This window comes from Apus apus, chromosome 4, assembly GCF_020740795.1.
Source record: "Apus apus isolate bApuApu2 chromosome 4, bApuApu2.pri.cur, whole genome shotgun sequence".
NCBI classification, from domain to species: domain Eukaryota; kingdom Metazoa; phylum Chordata; class Aves; order Apodiformes; family Apodidae; genus Apus; species Apus apus.
Window position 1 is genome coordinate 90,615,269 of NC_067285.1, and position 15,300 is coordinate 90,630,568.

At 40.2% G+C, this 15,300-nt stretch overlaps 1 protein-coding gene across 7 annotated transcripts in view; it reads right to left on the reverse strand.

Annotated features, from left to right (window-relative positions):
- LIMCH1 (LIM and calponin homology domains 1) overlaps positions 1-15,300 on the reverse strand; it is a 179,294-nt gene that overhangs the window by 49,006 nt on the left and 114,988 nt on the right. For all 7 annotated transcript variants that reach the window (XM_051617424.1, XM_051617428.1, XM_051617427.1 and 4 more), the window contains 4 exons: positions 11,985-12,180; positions 7,404-7,653; positions 6,517-6,789; positions 941-1,231 (listed from right to left, as the gene is read on the reverse strand). In XM_051617424.1, the coding sequence (XP_051473384.1) occupies positions 941-1,231; positions 6,517-6,789; positions 7,404-7,653; positions 11,985-12,180 (1,010 nt within the window). The remainder of the gene's footprint in view (positions 1-940; positions 1,232-6,516; positions 6,790-7,403; positions 7,654-11,984; positions 12,181-15,300) is intronic.

Genomic DNA, 15,300 nt, shown 5'->3' on the forward strand with positions numbered 1-15,300 from the left:
TACAAACGCTTCATTTTCGTATTATTAGCAAAGTGAATTCATGTTTTGCTTGCAAACTTACTACATGATTTCTTTGATCTTAGAGTCATGTCAATAGCATTAGAATAGTAAAGTTTGGTTATGTGCTCTTCAGATGCCCTGCCAAACTAGTAATTAGAAAATGTTTACATAATCAAATCACCAGCAGCTGAAAGGCACATTTTGCATTACTGAAAAGAGCTACTAGATATTAAGAGAAGTTTTTCAATGTATCAGTTTGTACAGTTAAGGTCCACTGCAAAGTGTATATAGTGGTTTTATCTAGGATTACTTCTCCTTGCACAAATAAAACAAATATACTTGTTTCCTGAAGAAAATGTGTGCCTAGCAGATGTGTATTCAGCAACTTCTTAAAGGTCTGTATCAATGAATTGAAGACAGGGGAGATATTCTAGGCTGAAACCTTGTAAATCATGCTCCATTTCCAAAACCAATGCTATGTAAGAAATATTAGGACTATGAGCAACACAATTCCGTGCAGTATAGCATGTATATATGTTCAATGCATTAATTAAAGACTAAATCTGTGTTTTCAGCAGAGCATTAAAAGAATGGCATTAGATTAAAAAAAAAGGCATCAAAAACGTGCACTGAAAATGCTCAGCAGAGGAGTTGAGGTGCACCTCAACTGCTCATGCTCATGAGATGTCTCATGAGCTTAGATAATCAAAGTGTCTAGTTCTTTGTTATTTACACTCAGTCAATTTAAGCTCCTGGTCTTAATACTCTAACAAAAAATCACAGTAAGTAACATACATCTCTTTTTTTGTTCACTTTATGATAAAGCAGTTGTATTTACCCAGTAATTTTTTTGTAGCCAAAACCAGCTTTAGTCCTATACAGCAGTAAGTCATGTGAAATAAAGCATTATAATAGAAGGAAAAAGACCATAAATGCACACCTTGCATGTTCCTGCTTTTCCATTTGCAATGGCTTTTTAATGTCTTCCAGTTTACCTTTATCTTTACTTGTATAGGGCCCAATTAAAAAGGAGTTAAACGGAACTACGTGTTTGGGTTGATTCATCCTGGCTCTTCGAGTGGCAAAGTCATCCTTTTCTAAATCAGGAACTCTGCTGGCTGCTTCATCTTCTGAACCAGAATCCTTCCCTTGGTAATGTGTCATGAAGGGGTTGTCTCTGCGAAGGATGATGTCTGGTGTGCTTCCGTTGTCTTCACATGCTTGCCTTTTACTGACACAGAGCAAAATTAAAGAAAGCTCTTGATGCACCCAGGGAGGAGAAGGGAGTGGCAGCAACTCATCTTCAGGCCATAAAAAAAGCACAGCTAATCAAATATGCTCCTGGCTGTTGTTAGATTGGGCAAAGCTTTGTTATAAATAAAACTTGTGATGTACAGATAACAAATCCACAAAGACTTCATACAGAAAATCAGTAGTGTTGGAACTTTACTTATTTTAGCTATAGCTTGAAGAACCAGTAAGAACTACTTTAACATACTAGATGCACTGAAAGTAGTACTGTAAATGGTAGTATTAAACTCCTTGAACAGTTCAGAGATTTGATGCAAATACCTGATCTTTAGCCAACACTGCTGAATCCTGAAATACTAGATACCCAGCAAATTTTCTTCATAATGGCTCTGGTTTTTTTAATAATGGCTATTTCAGAGTAATCACTGAGGGTGCTTGCTCTAATATTCTTAACTGCTTTTCTTCTCACACACATCTATGCTTGAGTCTTTCCCTAGCTAACTTTCCTTTTCCCCCAGAATAAGCCCTCTATGCCAATGCTGACATAGAGTAGCTACAACAACAGCCTCAGTATGTCAACGATATTGGCGTGCTGGAACACATTGCCATCTGCCCTAGTGAGAAACAAGACTGACACCAACACAGACTTGTTGTTACTGAAGATTACAATAAAGACCCTTGACAGCTGGGACCCAGCTTATTTTAACTTCTAACAGCCAGTACTCTTAAGCAAACTGAAAAGACAGATGGCAAGAGCTATGTGATTCTCCCATTTCAAAATCAAATTGTATTTAATGACAACTTAGAAAGCTGTATATCAAGTAGTAGACTACTCCATGGAGTACTTTTGTAGGCTACAAATATCTTCTATTTTCTCCTTCATACAGCACACCTTGGTACACAAAGAAAAAAAGAGGGCATCACAAAGGATTAAACAGAGTGACATTAAGAAAGCAAATCTAAACAGCTCAGGGGTTGCTTCGAGTTTCTCTTCTATTTAACAAAACAGCACTGCTATATTTAGCTGCTTTTCTAAAACATTTTAAAGCCCTGCAAGACCACTATACAAGCCACTTATTTTATGGCCCCAGTTGCCCTTTCAAAGTATTGCTCAACAAAGTGGCTGGAGAAAGTTACAGGGAAGCCATGAACCGTCCTTGAGAGGTCAGCCTGGCTCAGGCCTCAGAGGACAGAGGAGCAATATGGAACTGCCTGCCTTCACCTTCTGATGCTGCAACACAGAGGACTCCATGCCAGTGATGTGGAGAGCACACACCCAAATTAGCCAAAGGCAACTTTTCCTTACAACTCTCTGAAGGATCAAGATTTCATTTAAGGAAATAGACATCACTGGCAGACTGTGCTCCAAATGCAGCTGCTGTCCCTCTCACACTCTCCCTCTTCCCTTTCCCTTCAGAAACAGCTGGAACAGAGAGCTCTGAGCTGCTCTATGCTTTGCAGTGCTCCACATTTCTAACCCTCTATCAGAAAGTACTGTCCAATCCCTTAGCTTCCACTCACAACAATTTTTGCTCTTTCTTCCCTAAAATCACATGTTAAGAAGTTTACTAAGGATGCTGATTCCTATACATACCAAAATCAATAGGTCTACAAGGTCATCTTCAGGTTCAAATGTTGCTGCTGAACAGGGATATTACACCACTCAATTCTAAATCACAGGTTGTCAATACACTATTGTAATTTGCTCAGATGCTTTTTAAACCTGCAATATAGCAAGTTCAAGATGACCACCAGGGAGAGTCTGATTTTCCATTTATGGTTTCCTAAGACATCTTTTGTTCCTCCAGTACAAGAATATGAAAACTTAAGTGAAAATACACTGATCTAAAGTAGATAGATGGTGCCTAACATTATAGGCACAAAGGAAAACAGTAATCTAAAAGTCATATACACTAATCTGTTCATCCAAACATGCCAGGGTATGTACAATTAACTTCATTTTTTATCTGACTTCACAACTGGTACCATTACTATTTATATAAATCTAATAATTTGGAAATAATTTTCAGAACCAAGGACATAAAGGGCAAGTATAAAATAAAATAATACTCCACTAAAACTCATTTAAATTTATTTTATAAATTAAAATGAGTAAGATGAGTATTTGAAAAGCTACGTATAATGAAGTAATTATTCAGTAAGAACTGCTGGATTTTTCAGTCTCATGTGCACCAGTGCTACTGAAGCCTGAGAGCATCAAATGTAGCATTTCTAAGAAGGGTGTTTTTGGCAGCCAAGAAATATAGTTATAATATTCAAAAGAGCAACTATGACTCATTGTAATGAATAACTGAAGACTTACAACTTTTAGTATATAACTAGAATTTAACAATCAGTTTCTAGGTTAAGAATATTTTCCACTCACTTATATTTTGTTTTTAATGGAATCAGAGATTAGGTGAGACATTTTTAGGTCTTCTGAATCAGTTTGTGAAGATCTCAAGAGTGCCTTTTAAGGCCAGTTTACCACAGACATAGTAAGGTTGTAGATTTGAAGCTTGCAATGGAGCTGAATTCCCTGCAGAAGGGGAACGTGCAAATGGCTTTTGCGCATCCAGCCCCAGCCCTTGCAGAAGTAACGCCCAGGTCTGTGCTGGTACAGTAGATGCTTCCAAGTGTCAGACTGCAGGTGTCTGCACCCTGAAACAGGTCTCGTACAGACCTGTGGATCCTTATATTGCATTTCAGAACAATGAGAGGGTTTTGCATGCTTATACACTGTCAAGAGAAGAGTCCATGTCCCTTTTGCAGTGAACATGCCAAAAACATTTGCTCACACTTCTCTTTTACATCCTCCTCTGTCACCTACTACAACAGTCATAATTCTCCTCTTTTTAAGGACTATCCAGAAACCTGATCCTTACCTTTCAGATGCAACAATGTAATTAAGAGACAGATGCAGACAATAAGCAAGCAAGGATAATCACATATCAATAAACCAACATGCTATAAAGAGACAATATACTCCTTTGGGAAGGGGGAATGCTTTTCGGCATGCATTTGTATAGCATCTAGTTCTACAGAGACCTTTCCTAGAACATGCTACAGCAATTAGATTCCAAGCAAAAAAACATTTGCATACAAGTTCAAATCCTTCCTATGGCAGACCCAGAAAGGTCCCCTGCTGAGTTTCAGCCTTAGGAACAATTAGATGCCTTGTAGAACTCCCAAGTCACAGTGGGTGTCCTCGAGGTCAATATGTTGAGAGGAAACAACCTGTAAACAACTCAGAGGAACTGTAAGACAACTAACAATCTCAGGTTGTTAAGAGAGAAGCTGACATCACATAAAAAAGAGGGAATAAGAAGGGTGAAAGAAAAAAAAATATCAGAACAAAAAAGAGGGACTGAGAATTGCTCAGCACCGTTAGTGCAAGGCAATTCAAATTTGATGTCAAGAAGAAGAGAGAGAAAATGGAGAGGTTCAAAGAACTGGGAATGATAATAGGACATTAAGAAAGACGTTTAAATGCTCTCCTGTATCCTAAAGAGTTACAACTGAATTATTCCTTTTACACATACACATCATTTTCCTTACAGATCTCTGACCCCAGTGCCTTTTCTGCTGTGTCTTCCTACAGTCTCTGACTTCACTATGGTAAAGCTCAGGCTACAAAGCTCTGCTCTTTGACACTGCACTGGGGCAGAAAACAAGCAGCTCCTTCTCCCTCCAGCTGTCAAATTTCACAAGTTGCTTCCACTGAAAGCAAGGAAGGAAAACAGCTTGTTATTTCTCCTCCCTTCTCTTTTAGTCTTGTGAGGATAGCAGATTGCCCAAGGAAAAAGATGGCATTATTTCATGCCAAAGAACCACACATTTGATCACTTGTGCTGCTTTTGTGGAAATCAAACCAGTAAATCAAGCATAGGGCTGGAAAAGGGACTCTCACTGTGGTGAGCGTCCTCCAAATACAAATGGAAACAGTGCTATTTATTGTGCACAGCACTGCCAACCACAAGCTGTTACTTCATTTTACTACATAACTACCATTAATACTACAACCTTGGACTCCAAACTGGATTATGGTAGTGTCCTACCAGTTTATGGATTCCTGATTGATTAGCACACTAATTGAGCCTGAAGGACTAATCTATGACAATAATTCCTCTTCATTAGTACCTGGCTTTGTTAAAGTAGTACCCACAACCACATATCAACACTGGTTCATTAGAGCTTGGCAAAACTGAAACAAACCTGAGAAGACATGTGACAGCATATATACTGTTTTATCTGGATGTGGCACATCTGTATATGGCTGCAGACAAGCTTCACTGCAGCTGTAAAAAAGCTGTACCATGTAAGAGCTGCACTTTTTTCTACTACATTCAAAGCCCAGACTGTAGATCAGCATCTGCTAAACTACTTGCTGTCAGGATTTCATCCCACAGTACTAAATAAAATGTTTTGGATGGGAGGACATTTGGGACACTTACCGTATAGCCAAACCATTTTGTTCACTTATAAGAGCCTAGTATTCTGACAAGCTGGTTAAAACCTCACTTTGCGGGTCATGCCCATGAGAAAGAGAGATTTATTCATGCAGCTCTGATATCAGATCATGGAAAGGTGTGGGCAGTGAGCCCAGCCATCATTCAGCTCTCGAATTAAAGAACGGGAAACAACCAAATTGAACAACACCCAAAAAATAAATAACACAGGTAATAAGTTAATAACTACTGATAGTCCATGCCAAAGTCAGTCAAATTATGACTGCTGAACTCTGCCTCTGTGCTTTAACTGGTACATGTGTTAACAAGCACTGTACTTTTACAGTTCCTGCCATTAAAAATAAATGCTTCTTTTATTAACACAGCTAAAAATATTAACCACCTATAAAGCCTTTTTCAGTAAACTAAGCCATCCCATCAGTAGCAAGTACATTTCTGAAACTTTTGCCTGAATAAGGCATTTTAAATATATATTTATATGTGTTTTATTAAATGCAAGAAAGCATTAGGTGGAAGGTGACAAGTAGTCTGTGTAGTAGTTTTCTTGGAGTCTGTTTACATTATGCTGTAAGACAATACAATTTCCCAACATAAATGCAGTTAGCATCATACAACTCTGCAATCCACAGCTGCCACATCACAAGCCTTTTCAGACCAAGACCCTCACTAGCAAATGTGAGTGCTTAGCAGACTGGATTTTTGTTAGAAGTGAAACCACAGTGGATTGAGGGAACCCACACTTCAGCCAATCCTAAAAATGTGAAGCGTGCACCATTTCCCACACGGTTGGGCTAACCTGCCATAGCGCTGGGCTGCTGACATGACCTTAATGCCAGCTTGCTCGAGTCTTCTCAGCTTTCTGATCTCTTCTGCATCTTTCCCCTCCAGTGCTGATGTTTCTTTTGCACTACTTGAAGGAGACTGGTCTATGGAGTTTCCTTTGTTTTGATTCAAACCTACTTGATTTTTAAGGGAGCTTGCCTCAGGAGCCATGAAGCCCACTTTCTCCTTTTCACATAGTCCTGATGTTTCATTCTGTTCTTCTTCTATGGTTTCAGGGTGGGGTTTGCTATTGAATTATACAAGGTAGTTTAATGTATGCTGTGCCTGAAACATACACACTTATTTATGATAAGCACATTTTGTTGATATCAAGACGCCAAAGAATATTTTGATGAATGATCCAGGAAGATAATTATGCCCTTTAATGGAAGTTCGTTCTTAGGCCAAATCAAAAGTGAAATACCAGTTGACAAAACAAGCATCCAGAAAAACAAAGCCACAGCTATATAAACTGTACTGACACAAATAAAAAACAACACAGCAAAAATATAACCTATTTTGATTGAATACAACAAATATTACTTCTTAAGTATCATTTGTCAGTGAGTAACTGTCTTGAGAACTGAGACCAATCATTCAGAACATTTTTGTCCAACCTTGCATCTCTGGTACTTTTATTAACCAACACCTTGTCAAACACAAGCTACACACTGCATTGTATGGCAAATAATGACATCAAGACAATAATTTCCCACTGATTGTTTTTCTACCACAAATAATTTATCAGTGCCATCTCAGCAAGATGAAGGCGCTTCATACATCTCATAAAAAGAAGGAAAGCTAGGTAAGTGTTAAAGCATCACCACTGAGGAAGGGAGAAGTTAGACAGGCTGGTCCTACCTGAAAGGTCTGTCTCCTAGTGGTGAAGTTGCCATGCTCCAGCTCTTTCGGTACTCTTCTCGTTCAGCTTTCTTTTTTCGCAGTGGAGCGGGTACATAGAACGTCTGATTACTCTTGTTGGGGAGGTACTGGTTAAAAGGCACAGCTGATTTAGGTTCACCATGTGAGGTCCGCCTCGCCAACATATCATCTTTTTTCACATCTGGCATCTTTCTGTGTGGCAGGTCAGTTTCTGAGTCACTTCCTCTCCCTAGTAAGGAAGCAGCAAAAAAGGGAAAAAAAAAACCCTCTTTTTTTTTTTCTTCACATTCATCTCTCTTTTTTTTTTTTTTAACATTATAAATCAGGGAAGACACCACCAAAAAATTACATCTAGCATGTGATCACCAAAAAACGAGGCTACTTTTACCTGTATTTATATTTTAAAATCACTCACTGAAGGTTGCAGCCATATTATCTTCACAGTAAACATTTTTTCCCATCAACTTTTATTTTCTACCCTCGAAAAACGCATCTTCAGCCACATGTCACCTCAAAAAACTGAGAATCAGATTAAGCCAGACTTGTCAATCAGATGGGACAGCTACAGAAGCTTACCCGACCAATGACTGATGGTTGTATTATAGGTACGTTTGACCTGATTCACCCTCTTGGACCTTGACTTACATGCGCACAGCACAAGCTCACGCAAAAAAGGGCTGCATGCTGTACACTTATAGAATGACAGGAATCTGTGGATGTTTCTACGCACACATATTATCAGCAATTTGAAAGTACACACCAACAACTTCGATAATCTGAGAATAAACATCAGCTGCTACAAACCAAAAGACTCAGATGGTGTCTCTCCAGTCTCATTGGTTGCCTGGCCAACCAGTCTAGCACCCTGCAAAGTAGACAGAAAAACCTGATCCTCAGATGGGAAGGTACAAGGAGACAGGAAAGGGATCTCAGGATTTAGAAGTTAGATCAATACAGCAATGACTGAAGAATACTTGCTGGCAAAGAAAATCAGTAAGATGAGATAGAAAAACCAATAGTTACAAAGAATAAGATGGGAGATCAACAGGGCTGGATGACTTGTTCAAATGAACTAACCTTCCTGATATTTACACCCCTTTTTAAAACAAAGAAACTTAGGCATTACTTCTCCAACTTGAAAACAAAACTCCCAAATGGTAGGACAAATACCTTAAAAATCATTTGCAGTGGAACTGCCCTCATAGCCATTTTGGAAGCCACTTCATAGACCTTCACTAGATGCCCTGCATCACCATGAGCCCTTTTAAGTAGTTCACAAAGAAGCTATGTAAATAGTCCTCTCCCAGCAGTGCAACATCACCACAGGCCCTGGTTTGATGAGCGCATTGTCATTTTTCCCACCAGCATTCAAATCTTATCCCAGCTTTGGAGTGTTGAACATCTCTGGCCCTTGGCCCCTTTGCAACACTTCCATATGCAATAGCTGTTCCCTTCTTTGAGGGAAAGCCACCCAGGTTGTGTCCTCTTGCTAATTCACCATGCTAGTAAATTACTAACTAATTCACTGAGCTACCTAATGAACAACTGAAAACAATGAAGTAATAAAAATCACAAGTAGCTTGTGTATTATTCAAAGTGGGGGAAGGAAAGGAGGTCTAAATATGCTAGGAATGTTATTTGCAAAGAGCTTTTGCTGCAGATTGAGTTATTCAGTGTTTGCTTGGAGACAGATGAAGAAGTGAAAGGGAACAGTAAGAAAAGACAAGACACAATGGAAACGAGCTAGTTAGACAAAAATCACAATGCACTTTTTGCCAGTAACCTTTTGCTTGGACAATTTTGGTTAAGAGCATATGATAATGAGCACCATGATTGGTAACCTGAGTCTGTGTCTAAACAAAAAGTGGAGACAACCACAGAAACATGGGCATCTGATGACAGCTGAGGTTAGAAGGGAGGTATTATCACTAGACTGAGCAAGGCCAAAAAAATTAAAAGATCCTTTATTGCTATTTGTTTTTATGTTTGCTCTTGACTTTTTTCTGGTGCTCATTTTTGCATCACATGAACTGGAAAACAGAAATGTTGGAATAGATAACCACAGTAACAGAGGAATTAGAACAGATTCCTCTCCCTCATTACTGATGTGCCTACCAGCATCCCCAAGTGGAGTACTTCAAAGACAAACAGCTTCTTTAATTATACATCTTTTACTCATGAAATTGTTTTCAGCTCAAAGTTGCAGAAAAAGCACTTGAAGCTGAAGCACTGAATGGAAGATGCAGCCATGCTCTACGTTTATAACCCTGTGTTCTGCATTTCTAAATAGAAGCAGCAGCAGCCAGTTTCCACAATCCTTAACAAGTAGTTACATGCCACAGACATGCACAGATCCTTGATACAAGTATCCATGCTCAACTGCCGGCCAAGGAGAGGATTTTGTTCATTCCTGAGTACATTAGCAGCTCTATAAGCAGGTCAGTCTGCAATTCTACTGTTCTACTACTCGTTTTGTTTGCTTTTTGCCAGACAGGGTCTGCATAGGACACCAAAGCGGTTCAAAACAGTGGGGCTAATCACAGATGACATTTGTGAAGACAGTATTATTTGCTACTTCCACCTAAACTAATCATCACCTTAGGATCACTTAAACACTCCTTTTTTTTTTTTCCTAGGAGTGGAATGAATCACAGTTTCATTTCTCTATCATATTATTCAGTTTATAAAGCTCCTATCTGAACGGAGAGAGAAGTAATGCAAGCAGAATGTTTTTTGTCTCCATTCAGCTTCGCATATACATTTTTTCTGTCAAGAACTACATGCAGCTCAGTGAAGCACTAGCCTGCTGAGACCACAGGAAAGGGTCGGCAAAAAAGAGGTCAGCCAAGCTACACCTCACCTGCAATCCTTGGAGGAGACAGCTGTGAAGTTATGGCAGGAGCAAGCAGGGAAAATAGGACATATTACAGGCCAGCTGGAGAAGCCATATATGTGCACACGGCATCTGCATGCACCCTGGTCTGGATACTGTTAAACATTAATTTTTAAGAACGAGCTTTGTATGCTTGCACCTTATTTTGTGTTTGTTATGGACTCAAGAATGTGACAGGATAGTATGTCTCAGCCATGGAAAACAAACAACCACAAAACCTTACTAAAAACTGCTAATACAGCAGAAGTTGATGGGGAGCAGCTACAGAACATAAAACTACTGGCTGCCCACCAGCTCCAGTAGGCAGGGACACTGGACACTCTTTGAGCATCCAGGATGGAGCAATACTTCCTGATTAAGACAGGTGAGGTGTTCCTATTTGCCAACATCACACTTTTTTCTCATTTGGGAAGGCAGAAAGTGTTTTGTAATGTGGAGACTGTGCTCTGTTCAAGTGTCTGAAGGGGCATGAGGCTTTCAGGCAATCAGCCCCAGTGGCTGATTCTGGATGGTCAACCAGCAACAGCACCAGTATTAGAGCCAAACAGCAGAGCAGATCTTTTAGCTCTGCTTTACCCACAGCACTTTCATAATTCAGCAGTGACACCAGCTCTCCCTGCCAGCTTTTCAGTTTTAAGGAGTTCCTCATCACCTCAGGGAAATCTCTCTTGTGTCTGGTTATGATTAGCACCAGTCTCTTTCACACTGCCAAAAGCAGTACAAATATCTGGTTCCTACCAGAAAGTCTTTCTGCCTTTCTTTCTCTTTCATTTTTTTCTTTTTTTTTTTTTTCTTTTTCTTTTTTAATAAATAAATAAAATTACTAAGGAGAAGTGATTCATGTGTGGAACATAACTTAATCTGATGAAGTTCGATTCATCCATTCATTGGGAACGTAACTGCACAGAAGGAACCTCCATCAAGCATCCTAGAACTAGAATCCTGCTCATGACAGGTAACCTAAGTGCCTGCTCCACACCTACCCCTAGCAAAACCTTTCTCATCCAGTATGCTGTGTTTACAAGCCTCTGGAAGCCTCTGGGAATCAGATAAGGAAGGCAGAGGAGCAGCACCACTTCTGAAAGCCTAGAGATGTATGTCTTCACTCAAAGGTGTACAAAGATGGCTACAGCTGCGATGCTGGGAACTACGACTTTACCCAATTTTCTATATGACATTTTGTAAAATGTTGTACAACAGATTTCAAAACTTTGTCAAGTAGCAGACATTTCCAATATACTTCTATGTTGTTTATCTGCCCAGGGTTTACTTAGGCAATCATTTTGCCCACTTCAGTATTTCCCTGTGCTTTCATTTCTTGCTCTAGCCTATTTATAACTTAAAATCAGCCTGCATAACATCCTCTTACACTGTAGCCCAGAAAAGCACTCTTCCCATCATAAAATCACAGTGCAATGATGTAACTCATTTTCCAACACTACGTGATCCTAACTGAGACAGACTTCAAGTAAGTAGTTGGCAAAGCCATCCAAACCTCAGGGAGCACAAATCAGCATTCATAGAGAAGTTTTCCCACCGGACTAGTGTCACAGGACAACTAGCAGGATTCAGAGGCTGTGTCCAGCTTCCAAATGGCTCATTGGCTCCAGAAATATTACTCACATGTCATAACATTATGCATGTGTCACACTGTGACCAGCACTTACCATCGCTGCTCCCTCTGAGCACTACATCTGGAGACGGTGTCTGCTGCGAGCGGGAGCCAAAGGAGTCCAGACTGTCAAAGGAATCATCTCTGCCGTGGCGAGGCGGGGAGAGGGAATCGCTGCGTTCCGAGTCCCAGCAGTCGATGTAGCCGCTGTCACGAATGCTGCGCTTTGGGCTTTCAATATCCTCTGTTTCCTACATGAAGTACAGCAGGTACCGCTTCATCAAGAAGCTGCTGACATACCCGTGAGATCCACTACTCGTCAGATAAACAATCTTCCCAAATACTAAAAATCTCCTCCCCAAAAAAGGGTTTCCTTGTTTTCTATCCCTTCAAAACAAAAATGCAAGCTTGCAATAAGCCCCAATTTTATGCTGACTAAGAGGAATCCCCATTCATTAGAGTTAGTATGATGAACTGAGAAAAAGCTGCAATAGGCAAGTTAATAAACCTATCAAAACTGAAAGTAACCTGACACTTGACTTGTTGTCTATAATCCATAGCACAGGCAAAAGCACTACAATTTTAACATCATGCCTGCATCAGGCTTAAGTCTGCTACTTTCCAAAAGAGCTCTCCCTCCCCTTGCCCGTCTATTGTATCTGGCTGGGACGCCACCAGACAGCATTTGTTGTTGCTGCTTCAGCTCGGCAAAATAATGAAGCAGTGTGCTCCAGTCTCCCTCTACCTTGAAGAGAAATTCCTGTTATGAAAGAGGGATGTCTTTCTGAAGCAATCAGCAATGAAAAATATGCAAAATGCTTTTCCTGATGCCTCAGAAGAATTCAGTTGTGCTCTTTACTCTTTGCCAGCTCCTGGCTCTGGGGGATATGAAAGCACTTGTAGCTGACCCACATGTTCAGAGCAGGGAGAACAATGGTTGTCTTTGACAGCCCTGTGATTATAAATTCTTTCCAGTGCAAGCAGCACATACTAAAACACTGAAACTCCAGCAGAGGAAAAGGTCAATAGAAGCCATCCTCACCCTTGCATTATAATAAATCCCTTGATTTAGAGAGCATCTTAACATTAATTACAATCACACAGGCTGAAGAAAACCCCAAAAATAACTACTTTTATGCAAAGATAAATCTGTTTTTTGATCCCCTGACAGTAAGTAAAGTCAGAGATGTGGGTGCCATTATCAGACTGACATTTTGTGACCCAAGGAGGTTGGAATGCAGTTCCCCACCCCCCACCCCCCCCCCCAGCATTTGAATATTAATTCCTAATTAAGAAGCAACCCCTGCCTACCACTAGCTGGAGCACAATGGCTATGTTCAGCCCAGCTCCCGCTGTCCTTGACTGCTACATTTTTATCCATTACTATTACCAGCAATGAGAAGATCACTCAAGAACATCACAGCACGCTATGGCAGGCCACCTCCACAAGACAGCAGGTTTGCTGTAAAGTGACAGAGGGAGGAGAGTCCTGCAGTAACACACCAAAGCCTCTGTGCTGGGAAAGAGGCTCAAAGCAAGACGGAGAGATCAGACCCAAAGTCCTGCAGACTTTTCAGGAAGAAAGCTTAATTAGTACCACTCACTATTATGCTGCCAAAATACCACATTAAGGACAGTGGCAAAGGTCCCCTAAGGCCAAGTTAAACTGTGGTAATGTCAGTAAGTAACCTCACTGCAAATTGAAGTGAAAGCATTTTCTAAAACCAAATACAACTGATCTAACAAAGTAGTAATTGGATCCTATGTAATTTCCTTCCCAGTCCTGCTCTGTGAACTAAAATACCAACAGAAACACTAGACAAGAAAGATCTGTCTCCCTGAAATCTGCACGAGTTACACACAGCCAAGAACAAATCTAAAAATCCTATTAAAAATATTTTTAAAAATTTGAATTCCCTAAATGCCCTCATCTTTTCATACCAGTCAGCTATTCTCAATCCTCAGGCACACTTCCCTTTTCCTAAATTATTGTATTTGAATGACACAGAACTGCTCAGCAACTTAAGCTCAGGCAAAGAGCCCCATCCTGCATTCACTATCTCCCAGAGTCTGAAAACAGTCCAATTGTGAACTAATGAGCTCTGCAGACTCTACTTTCAAAGGCTTGTTGATGTTAATTTTGCATGCTGCTCACCAGGAATTAGGAGGAAGGGACCAGGATGGGATTCTAGACTTCTGTAAACATGTTCTTTACAGCCTTCCCCTTGGCAAAGCTAGTCTATCAGCCCAACTCGTCTCACAGACGGGTACTTGTCCTGCTCTGAGCAAACGTCATCTCCCAAATGTTATCAATGGGAAAAAGCAACTGGTTATCTGCAGGGCTGATAACACCATAACAAGACACACAACGGCACATTAGTCTTTCAAACTACTTAATTAAAAACAGTGTGTCACTGAGTGGCAGTAAAAGTGTGATTGCTAAATAAAGGATGCATTTCTCCAGGAAGTTCCACCCTCTAGATGTGATCAAAAAGCCATGGATGTTTTGTCACTGGGGATTTTCAGTTTAAAAGAAGAACACATATCCAAATAGTTAATCAAATTAAAACCAGAGGAGCACAAATAAAATTAGAAATGAATAGCCCTTTTAGTACGAGAACTAGAAAAAGATGAGTCCAAGACAGCTTACATCCAAGCTGTCTTTAGATTTGCTTATTAAAAAAGGAGGGCAGAAAGGATTTGTAACAGAAAAACAAAACCAGACTGCATTTATGGTCGATTTAATGATTAAATTCTGTGGAAAAAAATGCCAGTAGAGAATGTGATAAAGGGTCCTTTCATCACTTGAGTTCAGCTATAAAGAACATCAGACTGTTGCACAGCATGATTAACATGTCCTGTTTTACAACCAAATCCTCTTCAAATTCAGTAACAGACAAGCCCACAGCTGCCAATGGGAAATACTGCAGGGGTACACGAGTAGGGGGGTGACCCTAAAATAAGTCACTAGCAGTACCACCTAAACAAGACTTTTCAGGACAGCAAAATGCTCTGTTTTTATGTCAAAGGAATATTTAGCTTTCAGCTTTTATTAGATCTTTGCTCCCAGCTCTAACATCTGCAACATATGAAGCCCCAGCCTCTTGCTTTTGGGGACTTGCAAGCACTCTATGCTGCCCAGCCAGGTGCTCCATGATCATCAGCTCTCCAGAGAATGCTTCCTTTCAGCCCTAGCCTACTTCAGCCTACTTCACCCCACAAAAGGGCTCAAGGGCTCCAAAATTCTCTGATGACTACTTCTGTGAGTAAACATGACCTGGGAAAGAGAGGAGCCTTTTGCTCATTAAATAATACACCATGATATCATGCAGCACTAATGTTATAACAACCTGCACTTCGGCTGGGTTTCT